This window comes from Micropterus dolomieu, linkage group LG03 (assembly GCF_021292245.1).
Source record: "Micropterus dolomieu isolate WLL.071019.BEF.003 ecotype Adirondacks linkage group LG03, ASM2129224v1, whole genome shotgun sequence".
Lineage (NCBI taxonomy): Eukaryota > Metazoa > Chordata > Actinopteri > Centrarchiformes > Centrarchidae > Micropterus > Micropterus dolomieu.
In genome coordinates, this window is record NC_060152.1 from 23,215,426 (window position 1) to 23,231,128 (window position 15,703).

At 40.8% G+C, this 15,703-nt stretch overlaps 1 protein-coding gene across 3 annotated transcripts in view; it reads left to right on the forward strand.

Moving 5' to 3' along the window:
- The window catches only part of LOC123967709 (triple functional domain protein-like), a 110,040-nt gene that overhangs the window by 68,354 nt on the left and 25,983 nt on the right, over window positions 1-15,703 (forward strand). For all 3 annotated transcript variants that reach the window (XM_046043900.1, XM_046043898.1, XM_046043899.1), the window contains 6 exons: window positions 5,840-6,031; window positions 7,758-7,889; window positions 8,536-8,766; window positions 10,129-10,251; window positions 10,534-10,725; window positions 13,146-13,315. In XM_046043900.1, coding sequence (XP_045899856.1) covers window positions 5,840-6,031; window positions 7,758-7,889; window positions 8,536-8,766; window positions 10,129-10,251; window positions 10,534-10,725; window positions 13,146-13,315 — 1,040 coding nt within the window. The remainder of the gene's footprint in view (window positions 1-5,839; window positions 6,032-7,757; window positions 7,890-8,535; window positions 8,767-10,128; window positions 10,252-10,533; window positions 10,726-13,145; window positions 13,316-15,703) is intronic.

Consider the following 15,703-nt stretch of genomic DNA (forward strand, 5'->3'; position numbering starts at 1 on the left):
GCAGGTTGATATGAACCAATAACCCCTGAGACAACAGTAGAAGTACAGTATAAACTCACACATATATTCACAGTATACTGTACACATACACACACGCAGTTGGGTATACTCAGTGACTACTGCCCCCTCCACCCATTCTTCCACAGGAAGTAGCGTTTCCCCTTCCTGTTGCCTGTATGGCTGAGTAGAAACACACAGTGTCAGGGTGCATGTGTGTTTATGTGCTTTCATGTAGAGAAACTGTGTCTTCTTCTTTCTGTGTGTGTTTCACAATATGTGAACATGCATGGGTGAGTAAAAACAAGTTGAAACAACACAATTACCTGGACTGTGGTTTCCACTGATCTGTTTAAACATTGACATCACAGGTTTAAAATCTGTTGCTGCATCAACATTATAAACAAAGCTTCTGCAATATTGTATTAGTGATAGCTGCTATGGAAATGGAAATTTGCATAAGCGTCATCAACCTAATTCAAGGTTTAATCCAAATGCTAATAGTGACTTTGCAATTATGTAAGTGATAATGGGTCATGCGTAATACAACATATAGAGTTATGTTACTGTTATGCCCCCTATGGGAGGCACCTAACAAATGCAGTTTAGGAATGAAGGAGCTATCTGTTTTTATTTTAAAGGCTCTTTGCTATTAAGGTATAAATGGGGCATTGGTTTTCTATGGTACATTTTATTGTAATTGATAGTAACTAATTGAACTGATAAATCCACATTATAAATAAAATTAATAAAATATGTGAAAATGCAAGTAACTATCAACAAAACCACAACATCTAGATATGTGTTGAACGGTCTACACTCATTTCACAGCTCTAGTACAGCAAGAAAACACACAGACATTTTAGTGTTTGTGTATCTTTGCCTCTAACAATCAAATGTAAATTTTCTTGGCTTTGCAAAACAGGACAGATATGTCATGTTAAGATTGAAAATCATGCTCTTCTTTAATTTGCCCTTTATATCTATAGATGAAATGGTGAAAAGCAGGAATAAGTGGTAGACATGGAACATAATATATAACACCTGTACATTAAATAGCACAAAATGGTCATGAATATGTGACCTGAACAAGTGGTTGTCCCTTTACATTGTAGACATATTTAAGGGAACGACGAGACGTTGCATTCTCCATTTTCCGAGATATCGCAACTCAGACAGAATGAATTTCCTTTCTGTGGAGGCAAATAAAGTTGTTAATTAAGATTACACCATTTTATACCTATAAACTTTTAATGTTGTGTCTATACACATGTACACATAGAGAAACACAAATCTGTTCTTTACCTCAAGCTCTTCATAATTTAGTATCAACAGGTCATAGCCAGTGAAACACTCGTCTTCTGTGCTGGAAACGTTGTACATTGAGCTGGAGAGGTTTCTCAGAATTTCTGTAAAGATGAACAACAGCTTTGTTTTACACAACTTTTTTCACTTTGATTGGAATATTAGGTTGTATAAAACAATTTTTGCTGTTTCCTTCAGAGTTTTGTCATTTTATTTTTTATTTATGGGGGGGGGGGAGCCGGGGTACTTTTCTTAGGAACAATCATTCTGAATTAATAGCCAACATGAGTCATATGTTCACTGACCACTCACCTGTTGTCTGAAGTAGTGTGTCTACTTTCTCAATCAGTCTCATATGATCCCCTGACAATCTGTCATCTGTTATAAAAGAGATGTAAACGTTTCTCAATTTGCTCTCAGACAAAGGCCAAGTGGAATACACTTTCACAATTGATGCATGTACATGTATTTTCTGCTGTCAACATGAATCCTATGTTCAATGACCACTCACCTATTTTCAGAAGTTGTGTGCGTACTTTTTCAATCAGACTGCCATCTAATATAAAGAAGGTGTAAACGTTTATCAGTTTGGTGTCAGACAAAGGCAAAGTAGAATACACATTCACAATTCATGCATGCATATATGCTGTTCAACATTTTATCATTCACTGTTCGACCTGCTGGACACTGACACTAAGCCTTCATAGACTCAAGTACTATGAAAAGTTACAGAAATATGAGCGTGTAATGAATGTACCAATATGCAGTCTGTTCTGGAAGACTAAACATTTTGTCATTGTGGTCATTTCTCAAAAGAAATCCCTGTTTTACAAATTATTCAGGGACAGTCCCCAGCAGAGTGTAAATTTTTTCAATGTACAATGTAAGTAATCCTTGAAAGCTTTATGTTCAAATTTCAAAGTGTCAACAATCAAAAGTGGTTCATTTCTTTGAAATAAGTTGTATCTACCCCAAAAGGCGAGTGGGTGCTAAAGGGTTACACTTCAATACAAGACAATACTACACTTTTTTTCCAGATCTTTTTTGTAAACGTCTGCATCTTTAAGGTTGTGATTTCATAAACCAAAGGTCAGACTCACAGTAGATGCTGAGACCGAGCAGCACTCCGAGTAACAGAATACACAGCGACGCCAGACACACTGTGGTACACTTGAAGGAAACTAATCAGAGAATGATATAATGTTATTGTAATTTACCAGTATGATCTGCTAGTGTTTTTATCTGTATGTGTATTATTTGAATTTAAGTATGTACCTTACCTATTTGGGGGGGTTGTTTCATTCCTGGTCCTCTGTTTGCATTCACCGGAGGGCGTCTGATAGTCATGTATCTGTCGCGTAGCGAGTGGAGTGGGGGCCGTGCAGTGTTTGGGTTTGGGGTGTTTTCCAGTGGTCTCATAGTTAAAACATCATTATTATGTTCTGGCCATGTGTCGGCGTCCATTATCATGTATTCATCATCGGCGCTGTCTGCAGCTGCAGGCCCCTCCATTGTTGCGTTGTGTCTGTCTGCATGTGGCTGTGTGTTCTGTATGCATAAAATACATTACAGATAGCTGATGATACTAATGTCTTAGCAGGAAGGGCTTTTTTAGTGGGAGGGACTCATGAGACCAATTTAAATTAGTTTCATTGGAAGTATCAGACAGAACAGTCACTCGCCTAAGGCAGAGGCTCCACCTCTTACCAACCTCCACTCCATTACATCTTGCATATGGAACCATAGATTCAGTTTTAAGAAGACACTGGATTACCAGAGATAGAGCTGTAGGTTAATCTCCTGGCAATGATGCCAGGTTTGATTATGTTCTGTAATGGCTACAGTCCCTGGCAGGTGTTGTTAAAATGATTTATAGGACATCACACTCTACAAGTCTACAAAAGCAATCGTGAAACCATAATGATCTTGGTGGGAGAACTCGGTACTTTCAATAGTAGAAGTAGAATAGTAATAGATTGCAAAAACTAACAAAACCAAACATGCTACATATTTGCACTATACAGATTATACAAGCTACACAAGTGATCATTTTAGTACCCCCACATGTTCAGCAGAATAAAAATGGAAAATACTGGAACAATCCTGAGGGCATGGAGATGATTTGCCTTCAGTTTGTATACACAATATGTATTATAGAGATTAGTAAACAATGGGAAACTAGGTGTTAATTTGATCTATGACATAGTCTACCAGTGAACAGTGACAGTTATTCAAAGTTGTGGTTCACATTGTTTGGTTGGCTTGTTCATGTTGTGCTTTTTCTTTGCATTTTGCAAATACAGCAGAGTATATGCAAATAGGTGTACCCTCAGTGTTTATCTGAAGTTTGTATGGAGAAAGGTCCAACTAGCATAAGTCAGTAGCAGCATGTTTTCTCAGTAGTGAAACCTTTCTAATCTCTGTTCTCAAAGTAACTCTTCCAGTCCAAAGGACACTAATACATGGGCTGCATTAAAAAAGGTTTGTACAGAAAGTAATTTGTTTTTATGCTAATTGGCCTTCAAAGTAAAGGGACTGAAAATGTGGGGAAAGAACTCCTACCAAAACACACGAGTGAAGCTAAGGAAATCCAATGTAGCATTATTTACATGCATTACCATACAGCAAGCTTACTAGCCGTCTTCTAACTCTCACTGGTTTACTGAATGTTTGGGTCTGTGTCTGACTTTTCTCCCTTGTTCACTTATTCTTTATTCCCTACATAATAAGCGGTCAGTAGTGTACTCTACAAGCATTTCAAACACATAAATCGTCGCTATGGTGTGCCTTGACTAACATGTGCAGTGTCACATAACATTCATTCACATATCTACTAAAAGTGAAGTTTATTAAGGGATGTTTAGCAATGAATATTATGCATATTATGGATACGTACTTTCATTTTATTGCCAGAATGTGTGAGTTGGGCTCAAAGTAAATTCAGTGCATTAGGTAGCAAATACAGAGCGATGTGGTTGAAGCCCGGGTCTCTCCATTCCCTTTTTGCAAGATAAGAAGTATGTTAGGTTCTGCTGTTGTGGACAGCTGTTCATCTCATCCTGTGGTCCATTCACAAAGCAAGTAGTACTACTGTGGGCTTATTTGTTGTCCTACTTCCTGTGGATTTATTGATCTCTGGATCAGCAGTGTTGTCCTTCCTCTCCCTCTTTTTCTGTGTGGCCTTTTCTCGTTTTTCTGTCTCTCACTCTTTCACTTGCCCTCATCAGGTTTGAAATAGGATTAGCTTCTCCCTATTTCTACCTCCCCAACCCCCTTTTCCATCCATCAGTTTTGAATTAAGACTTTACCAACCAGTGTGTTTGAGTACTCCAGCCTCTGTTATTTAATCTAATTCATAATGTCCTACAGATGGCTCAAATGCCTTCAGGCTTGTTGGTTATCACTGGGCGTTTCTTCACCTTGAGGAAAAAAAACCATAATAGTTCTTATCACATAAGATCTACAGTAGCTTAGAGATACTTTACTTGTTATATTTTATTAAAACGTATTAAAGGATTAGTGTAACTGTACTGTGCAGCGCTGTTCTTTTGTGTACCACTACTTGCCTACTGCTGTGTATTCAAGAGCAGTTAGACTCCCTTGGTTTCTAATGTGAGCCATGCTTCTAAGCACACCACTGTCTATTATCCTCAAGTCAACATCAGTTGAAGGCTTTCCTGGACTTTGGACAATGGTGAGTGTATCTGCTTGGTTTGCATGCAACAACTGCTTCAAGTAAAAGTAAGCTAGTAAGCTAAAACCATTTATAAACCCTAATTTCAGAAAAACACACCATCAGAAATCATCTCAAAATCTCACTGGTGACACAGCAATGTCTGCAACTTTGATGAAAACTCACAATTTTTGTTGCTACAGTCACTCTTCCCAAGACTATATGTTTGAGGGCTGTGGCTGGTGTTCCCTTAATTTTTCCTCTCCGTTATGAATGAAACAAGCAAACCAAAAGCTCCAGGAGCAGTAATTGAATAGAATAATAACAGGCTGTTAACACATTTGTTAATTAGCGTTTGCTGATCCGTGGCTATCTACACAAAACAGCTTGGAGCCCATATTTTTTAAAAACTGAAAGATTAGGAGGCAAATGTTTTTCTTCCTCTTTATTCACATGAGGTATACCTCCCAAGTGATTTACTTTTTAATGTCCTCAAGGTTGTGTGTGTGTGTATGTGTGAAGGAGAGGGGTACCTTATGGCCAGGGTGCATGCACTGACTATTATTCTCTCTATTACGCACTGTGTATGCTAAAGTAATTGTGGCTATTATATTTCACAAACACACTTTGATTGCTTTGCAGAAATACAGCCAATCTTGGCTGTTTGAAGACATAGTTGCAGCCTCATGCATCATGGCATCCAAAATGAAACCACAGCGCCACAATACTTTAACTGGCAGCCTGTTAATTTACCTTGGCAGAATGCCCAAATATTAACATTACATAGAAAAACACTGTTGATACGAGTCAGTCAATTTTGGTCAGCATTTTAATCGGTGCTGTCTTGCTTCTCTGTCTCTCCAGAATGTGTATGTGAACATCAATCGCATCATGTCAGTAGGGAACCGGCTCCTGGAGTCAGGCCACTACGCCTCTCAGCAGATCCAGCAGATCTCAGGACAGCTGGAGCAGGAGTGGAAGGCCTTTGCTGCAGCACTGGATGAACGTAGCACCCTGCTGGAGATGTCTGCCAGCTTCCACCAGAAAGCAGACCAGGTAAAGACAAGCAACACTGATAGATGTACAGAAAATCCAGTACAGTTCTGATGATGTCAACAGACTTCCGCTGGAAAACTGAGGCATCACCTACATGAATGCGCCATGTGTTACAATAAATGTGTATTATTTGTTTGATTATATGCACAAAAACACATGTACTGTATGTATCCACATATAATCATCCTGTACACATGCAGACATTTTTGGCCAAACTAAATACAGCATATATTTACAAAGTTCTTCCATGCATACAGTGCATACTGTTTTATATTAGATCTATTACAGAACATTAGAACCGGACAAGATTCTGTCATTTGTACTTTCCTAGTTTAGTGTTACACTTTTACTAATACTTAAAAGAAATAACAGTTTAAAGAGAACGATAAGTAGAGAAAAAAGTGTGGCCTCCACTACAATTTACAGCCTCTGGAGTTGCTTTATCCTTAATAGACCTAAAAGACCATTTAAATGATCAATACCACTTTCCATTGTTTTGCTTACTGTTGCAGTAACAATGCATTAGTTCGTTGTTGACATATATTCTTTGCTGAGTGGCCCTGCTTTTGTACAATCTTTAATGTTAATGTTATAGCTGTACTCAGCTATTTAACCTCAGTGGGGTTGTTGGCCCGGGTCATCGATACCGCAGGTTCCCCAACGACCCCACTGAGGTTAAATAGCTGAGTTTCCCTGCCAGTCAGTCAGAACTGAAGAAGTCCTTTGGATGAGGGACGAAACGTCTCCCAGTATCTTCAACCAAGTCCAGTTGCCCTTGATTTTAACCTTCGTTGGATAACTATGACCTGGATGACTGAGAATCTTCATAGACAATCTTTAATGTTCAAGACTTCCTTGTAAGCTGTAGATATTTTGTTGTCGATATTGGTGGACAGAGCAGCGTTACAGACAGAATGTTGTATGTTTTCAAGTTGTGTTTGTGGCAATGATAGAAACCATGCTTGTCATTCAGAGCCTAGAGTCAGGATCCAGAGACATACACTTTCTCCATACTCCCCTTCCCAAAGCAGCATAATAACATTTCAATCAGTATTTTATCAAAGCTTTCTGCAGAGATCTCTGCTCTTCCGTCTTTTTCGTCTTTTGTTGAACCTTTCCTCACTCTTACCTCAGTATATCTTGTTCTCTATCACTTTCAGCCTTCCTGTTTCCAACCATAACAATTTAGATGCCAAACCTTTATGTAGAGCTGACTATCAGAAGCCATTCGAATGCAGAGTCATTGTTTTCCTTTGTTTTCCATTTGCTAATGGTAGGAGTGAGCAACACTGTCTGAACTCTTCGTAATGTGGACTTTGTTTATAATAACGTGCAGTGTTAGTATGCAGATTTTGTGTGTGAAAAATACTAGCATGCATACTCCGTGAATGGTGATATAAAATATCAGTCAGTTGTCACTATCAAAACTGTTTCGACAATTATTAATTAATTTCATTGTAGTGGTTTCATAGAGACAAACTTGTCAGTGGTAAATTTGGCTTGATAAGAAATTCAAATTCTGATGTGAATTTTTTTAGTTAACTAAGTTGTAAAGTTTTATACTGTATAGTTGTGTGTGTGTGTGTGTGTGTGTGTGTGTGTGTAGTGTGTGTGTGTTATGCAGTGTTTATTGTGTAGTGTATCATGATTGAAATTCCTCGTATGTGAAAATGTACCTGGCAATAAACCTGATTCTGATTGTGTATCATGTGTGTTGTTTCACCAGTACATGAGTAAAGTGGAGCCGTGGTGTAAAGCATGCGGTGAAGGAGAGCTGCCCTCTGAACTCCAGGATCTGGAAGACACAATCCACCATCATCAGGGTCTATATGAGCACATCACCACCGCATACTCCGAGGTCAGTGTACACATTCACAAGAACGCACCCAAGCACAAGTGAGCATACAAAACACAAACATATATGCAAATATTCCACAGAGCACAAAATAGAACTGATAATTATCCAGCTCATGTATTCAAAATATGCACACATGCCTAAATACAGTACAAAACAAACTCTACAATATAAACTCTCTCCATGATCCATCCATTTGTGTTTGAGTCTTATTTATTTACACAAGCTAAAACCAAAAACATGGCATACAACCAACAGTAGAAATTGGAGTATGGGGAGAGGGGGAAAATCCCAAAGGGGCTTATTTACTGGCCCTTGGTAAATAATTTAAAACGTTATTCACTCTGGAAAAGATATATAACATGAAATATACATACTATGTACTATTTAAGTTGACCAGTGAGAAAAGGTAGTTCACAAATTTAGTATACCTATATAGTTTTTGGAAAGATTTAATGACTCTATTGTTGATTCTGAGTGAATCTGTTTACCCAATTAATTACTCTCCTCGTTATACCAATAGATTTAGTAATTTGTTTGCTAACATAATCAATGTGTCCAATGAAGAATTTAGCAGCTGAGACTTGAAACATTTCATTATTCTAAAATGAGATACACTTACTACACACTATATCATCACCATTTTCAGGTAAGCCAGGATGGGAAGTCTCTTTTGGACAAACTGCAGCGGCCTTTGACCCCAGGAAGTGCTGATTCATTGATGGCGTCGGCTAACTACTCCAAGGCTGTGCACCATGTCTTAGACATCATCCATGAGGTGCTGCATCACCAGAGGCAGCTGGAAAACATCTGGCAGCATCGCAAAGTCCGCCTGCACCAACGGCTGCAGCTGTGCGTCTTTCAGCAGGATGTACAGCAAGTAAGAGACACATACACACACACACACACACAGATCAAAGTCCAACTGCAGCGTGACCTGCAGCTCTGTGGGCTTCACATGCATACTCACACATACACGTACACAGCAAAGACTATATTAGACAGTTCCGTCCCATTTTACCCCTGTGATTTAATTAACCACCCTGCACATTAAAGCTGTTTATAATTAGTCATTAAGTAATGTGAAGCACTACCAATATACAGACATGTCCTTCCAAACATTTCTACTAAAACTAACCAACTTATTAAGCTTTTCACTAGGCTTGTCATTGTGGAAGAGTTTAAATTCATATTGATGCTACTGAATCTGTAAAACCTTTGTGTTTTCCAGTAGTTGAGTAAGGCTGGTATTGGTCAAATTTTAAGCAAATTGAATAGCAGCACATACGTTGAGTGTTGCTGTCTTACTATTTTTTAATGGTTATAAAGATCCAAGATATCTTTGTTGTTTTGCAGAGGGATATTCTGCAAGCGTTCCATACTGGATAGCGGATAGCAGCGGGTGTGATATTAAGATATAATATTATCGGCTCCAGCTTTTTCAAAGCCTTTCTTCACTTCCTCCTCCTGGGTTTTCAGAGTGATAGTCTCCATCTCTTAGTGCGACTGTCTGGATGGCAGAGCTCTCAGATCAAAACTACTGAGTTGGTGTATAGTGTCGTCTCTGCATTTCTACCCTTTGGGCATGAACTCTTCTCTGCTTCCCTGCCCCCTCCCTCCTTCTCTCTCTTTCTCGCTGTCTTGCTGTATCTCTGTCTTTCCCCTCTTCTATCCACTCTTTCATCACCCTTTTCTCTTGGTAGCAGTTTCCATGGTGATGCAATTTACTGTCACATAAAGTGTCGAGGGCATTGTGCACATGTTCATGTGTGTTTGTCCCATCAAAAATATTCTCTCCTTGAAAGCGTCATGAAAATCCCTTTCATTACCCCACATAGAAACAGATGAAGTATGGCCATCTGTTTAATAGATAATAAGGTAATTATGAACAAAGATTTACAGCTAATCTCATCCACAGTGGAAATGTTGACACTGCTCTGGATTTCCTATTAGGCAAAACCTAATTGTCCACACTTATGTAGTTTAAACATGACAGACTGCAGATGGAGGAAAAAAATAAAGAAAGCGGGGATGAGCAGAGGGGGTAGAGTGAGCAAGTCAGTGATGAGGGGGAGAGAGGTGACATCTGTAGACTACTGTTAACTCTGTGATCTGAATACAGCCATCCCAGTCAATTGCACCCCCTACCGCTCAAAAACATGTACTGTAATCTTATGTTACTGTTTCCCTGTGTCGTTTAATTTAAACTATGTGCATATGCTGTATTTGTGTGTGTTTCAAGGTGCTTGACTGGATAGAAAACCATGGCGAGGCCTTCCTCAGTAAACACACGGGTGTTGGGAAGTCTTTGCACAGAGCCAGGGCTCTGCAGAAGAGACATGAAGATTTTGAAGAGGTTGCACAGGTGAGTTTTAAATGTTGTAAAGTAATGTATTTGAAAAAAAGTGTTGCGCATTTTTAATCAAAACAAATTTAAAATAAATTTAACATCTAATAAAAATGTAAGTGAAGTCATATTTCAGATAGAGATGCTTAATAAAAATTATCTCTGCTTTGACATTGCTGCATTGTCCTAGACCAGTACAAAACAGACAAGATTTCAGTCCAGCGCTTAGTGGCTAAAGAGCAGTTAGCCGCAACAGTCCAGATGCTTTCATTTTAAATATACTTAATATTAACATTTCAGAACACCTACACCAATGCTGACAAGTTGCTAGAAGCAGCAGAGCAGCTGGCACAGACCGGGGAGTGTGACCCAGAGGAAATTTACCAGGCTGCCCACCAGCTAGAAGATCGCATCCAGGACTTTGTGCGACGTGTCGAGCAGCGCAAAGTCCTGCTGGACATGTCTGTTGCCTTCCACACACACGTCAAAGAGGTGTGTATTTGCCCTAATAAGCTCTATTTACCACTGTGATTTGACCCCTCTGTTTTGCCTTAATCTAAAGCATTTAATGCTACTAATACTGAAAGAACACAGGAGCCTCAGAAGGTATAGGGTTATCAATTTATTGATCACACTCCAGCTTTTCATTGTGACAGTAACAAGCTTTGTCATATCTTTGTCAAACAATAACAGATGACTCATTAGTAATTTTTTGCTGTTGCCTCTCTCACTTCGCTATGGCAAAATGATGGGAAATTTCTCTGTAATGGAAACCATTTAGACTAGGTCTAACAATGACAATGGCAATGTAAGGGCAATGGTTGCTTTTTATATCTGTATACAAGGCTACACAGCTATCACTGTGAAATAAAGACACAGATAACTAGAAAGCAGCCAGAGAACGCATTCCTCCACCAGGACAGCAAAATCCCCTAATATGTTTTTTGATAATAAAATATATTTAGAAATATTTCATCTGCACCAATATCTGTATCCAAATCAACACATTAGGGTATTTATTCAAGCAAATAGCCACTATTTTCTATGTTAGAATTAGCTGAATATGTTTGTGTCATTACTTTCTCTGTCTGCAAAGACATATGTTTTCTTTTCCTTCTGTAGTGCTGTTGTTTTTACACAAGTTAAAGGCATGTCTCAATCTGCCTTCTCCCTCACTGTGATAATGACAATCATGCCTTTTATTTTCCTCATAATTATCTACGTTATTCCTTAAAAAATTAATGAAGAACATGCAAACTACACAGGACAGGGCAGGAGTCTATACATGCTGTGTGGATTTACTGCTAATCACTGCACACATCCTCTCACAGTCTTATGGTAATGTGAAAGTCATCCACTGCACATCTTTGACAGTCAAAATTAACCTCTCCACACTGACATAGCAGTGTGCTCTGCATGTGTTAACACTACATCCTGTTTACATAGACTCATAGAGACAGACAGATCCATGGTGTTATTAATGAAGCTAGTCTTTAATGTCCATATGGACTAATCTCCTTCATCCCATCTGTCAGCTCACACTGGTGCAGGACACTGTGGTCGCGCGTGTATGTGTGGGCGTTCCTGTGTGTTTGTGTGTGTGTGTGTGTGTGTGTGTGTGTGTGTGTGTGTGTGTGTGCAGAAGTGAATGCATCCAACTCTCTGGCCCATCACCTCTTCTGTAAAAGCCCTTGGATGCAGTCCAGCATGTTGGAAAGCAACAAACAGCTAGAGCAAGAACTACATTGGAGGAGAGGGGATTCATCTGCACTGATACTCTTGAAGTGCACAGATGAAGTCATTGCAAATAAAAGGCCTTATCTCAACCTACTGGGATGCCGATTTGGCAAAAGGTGATGTGAATCAGTATTAGAAAATGTCCGTAGTATTTTGTATTGCGTATATACATTGCCATCAGACGAAAGTCCAGATTGCTTCTTCCTCCAAATGCTGAAAATCAAAGCTAATCTAATCTAGCCTAATCTAAAATAAACTAACAGCAGGCTTAATAAAAAACATTTTGCATCACCAAAAACTAGTCACTCAGTCAAATCACTCAGCCATTTGCTAATGTTTGACTTGATGATGGTTCAGCTCACCTGTGTGGTTGAGAATGATTTATTGAAACTGTAGTTTTGTTACATGTCTGTGAGAGTGATTGTACTTCAGTGATGGTGCAGATGAATGTCAGTGCTGTGTAGCTGGTGCATGTTTGAAGCCTTGCCTTGGCATATGTGGATTTAAGTGCCATTGGGTATACTGCCCAATGAATGAGAATGGATCTGTTGCAGGTATTATTGGCATCAAGCTGACACACTTTTCTATCAGACGGGAGGCAATTAGCTCTTTTTCACATACTGAAATAAAAACAAGTTGGTAAACTCAACAGTGCTTCCAGTTTTATTGTACTGGCTTGCCAAACAACAGCGTAAGCATCTATACAGATGTCAGGTAATGTAAAGTACTGTGTGTCACTAAATGGATTATGGTAACAATACTAAAAGTAGACGTGTTTTTAGGTAGGCAGTGTGGGTGTTAGACAAACTGCAGGTGCTAGGGTCTCTCTCCTGCAGCTTGGATGGTGTGCCAGGGCTTTAGCACGCTGAGCCAATTCACCCAGATGGCTAATCTGTCACAAAGATGACCATTCACAAAACACCAGCTTTGAGCAGGACTGGTTGGATTTCTGTCTCCCATCTTCCGTCCGTGCATTTGGCAGCATGTCTATTGATCGTTACATCTGTGTTTAACTCACAGCGCTCTGTGTGTCTGCCCCACCCCCTTCAGCATGTGTGTTTGGTTCACCACAGGGCTGTTTGGTTGCTTCCTGCTTTTTTTTCACTGCTCTTGGAGGTATACACTGCGTGATTCTGCCTTTTAACTGGCTCGCCTTTCCTGTCAATCTCCACTAGCTTTGGACGTGGTTGGAGGAGCTTCAGAAGGAACTGCTGGATGATGTGTATGCGGAGTCGGTGGAAGCAGTGCAGGACCTGATCAAGCGTTTCGGCCAGCAGCAGCAGACCACCCTACAGGCTACTGTCAATGTCATCAAGGAGGGAGAGGACCTCATACAACAGCTCAGGTGACAATTATTAATACATGCTACTCTAATGTCTGCATATTGTAATGTCTAATATAACAAGGGTATATGCTCATTACATTAACATATACAAACACACTGTCTTAACTTGAGTTGCATTCAAAGAGTTTCAACATTAATGAATTTCTATATCACTGAAAAAAACAACTTACTAAATACCAAAACTAAAGAATGCAAAGCCCGAGTCCATAGTGATTTGACAAATTGAAATGCAAATCATTGAACAATAATGTGAAAAAATAAATACTAAAGGAGAAAGATAGCAGACTAGTAATCAGAAGAATCAGAAGGAGCTTTATTGCCAAGTAGTGTTTTACACATACGTGGAGTTTGCTGTGGTGATAAGGTGCTACACGTAGACAAACATACAGTCAACATAAATAAATGTAGAAATATATAAATATGGAATGGAAGAACAACGTTGCAGATATATACATGTGCATTATTCTGGGTCTATACCGTGCAGAAGTAACGCAACGGAAGAGAATATTGTGTACATATAAATATATAAACTGACAACATAAAAATAAAAACAACAAAGATCAACAGTCAACAACAAATATGTGCGACATGACAGGTCTGTGCCCGACACGAGATGAAACAGTATTTACATGTGCAGAGACATTTGTATCATTTGCAAGGGGGGAGTGTCAGTGGGGGACCCGGGCCTTGTTAATGAGGCTAGTTGCAGACGGGAAGAAGCTGTTTTTGTGGCGAGAGGTTTTGGTCCTGATGGACAGCAGCCTCCTGCCAGAGGGGAGAGTCTGAAACAGTTTGTGTCTGGGGTGGGAGGAGTCAGCTGCAATCTTTCCTGCTCGCCTCAGAGTCCTCGAGGAGTACAGGTCCAGAAGAGAAGGAAGATTGCAGCCAATCACCTTCTCTGCAGAGTGAATGATGTGCTGCAGCCTGCCCTTGTGCCTGGCAGTGGCAGCAGCATACCAGATGGTGATGGAGGAGGTGAGGATGGACTCATTGATGGCGGTGTAGAAGTGCACCATCATTGTCTTTGGCAGGCTGAACTTCTTCAGCTGCCGCAGGAAGTACATCCTCTGCTGGGCCTTCTTGATGATGGAGGTGATGTTCAGTTCCCACTTGAGGTCCTGGGAGATGATGGTGCCCAGGAAGCGGAAGGAGTCCACAGTGGTGACTGAGGAGTCACACAGGATGGTGGGGGAGGGTGGGGCTGTGCTCTTTCTGAAGTCCACGACCATCTCCACAGTCTTCAGAGCGTTGAGCTGTTGACTGTTCTGGCTGCACCAGGTCACCAGATCACCTGTAGGTGGACTCATCCCCACCTGAGATGAGCCCAATGAGGGTGGTGTTGTCTGCAAACTTCAGGTGCTTGACAGACTGGTGACTGGAGGTGCAGCTGTTGTTGTACAGGGAGAAGAGAACGGGGGAAAGAACGCAGCCTTGAGGGGAACCGGTGCTGAGGGTCCTGAAATCAGAGACATGTTTTCCCAGCTTCACATGCTGCTTCCTGTCCGTCAGGAAGTCAGTGATCCACCTGCAGGTGGAGTCAGGCACGTTCAGCTGGGAGAGCTTGTCCTGCAGCAGGGCCGGGATGATGGTGTTAACAGCAGAGCTGAAATCCACAAACAGGATCCTGGTGTAGGTTCCTGGGGAGTCCAGGTGCTGGAGGATGTATTGAAGGGCCATGTTTACTGCATCACCTACAGACCTGTTGGCTCTGTAGGCGAACTGCAGGGGGTCCAGGAGTGGCTCTGTAATGGATTTTAGGTGGGACAACACAAGGCGTTCAAAGGACTTCATAACCACAGAGGTCAGGGCGACGGGTCTGTAGTCGTTTAGTCCCGTGGTCCTTGGTTTCTTGGGGACAGGGATGATGGTAGAGGCTTTGAAGCAGGCTGGCACATGGCATGTCTCCAGTGAGGTGTTAAAAATGTCTGTGAACACCGGAGACAGCTGATCAGCATAGTGCTTCAAGGTGGATGGGGAGACCGGCCCAGCTGCTTTGTGGGGTTTCTGCCTCCTGAAAAGACTGTTGACTTCCCTCTCTGTGTTGGAGAGAGGAGGGGAGGGGCTGGAGCTGGCCAGCTCTGAGGAGGGGAGCGAAGAAGTGGTGGACTGAGGCTGAAGGTGAGCGGAGGAGTCACAGGTGATGGTGTCCGATTGACTCTCAAAGTGCCAGTAGAACTGTTTCAGCTCATTTACCAGGCGAAAATCGTTTATGGAGTGAAGGACTTTGGGTTTATAGTTTGTGATCTGTCTGAACCCCCTCCAGACAGAAGTGGCGTCGTTTGCAGAGAACTGGTTCTTTAGTCTCTCTGAGTACAGTTGTTTAGCTTCTCGCACCTCCCTGCTAAACCTGTACTTTAACGCCCTGCACCCGGCCCTGTCACCACTCCT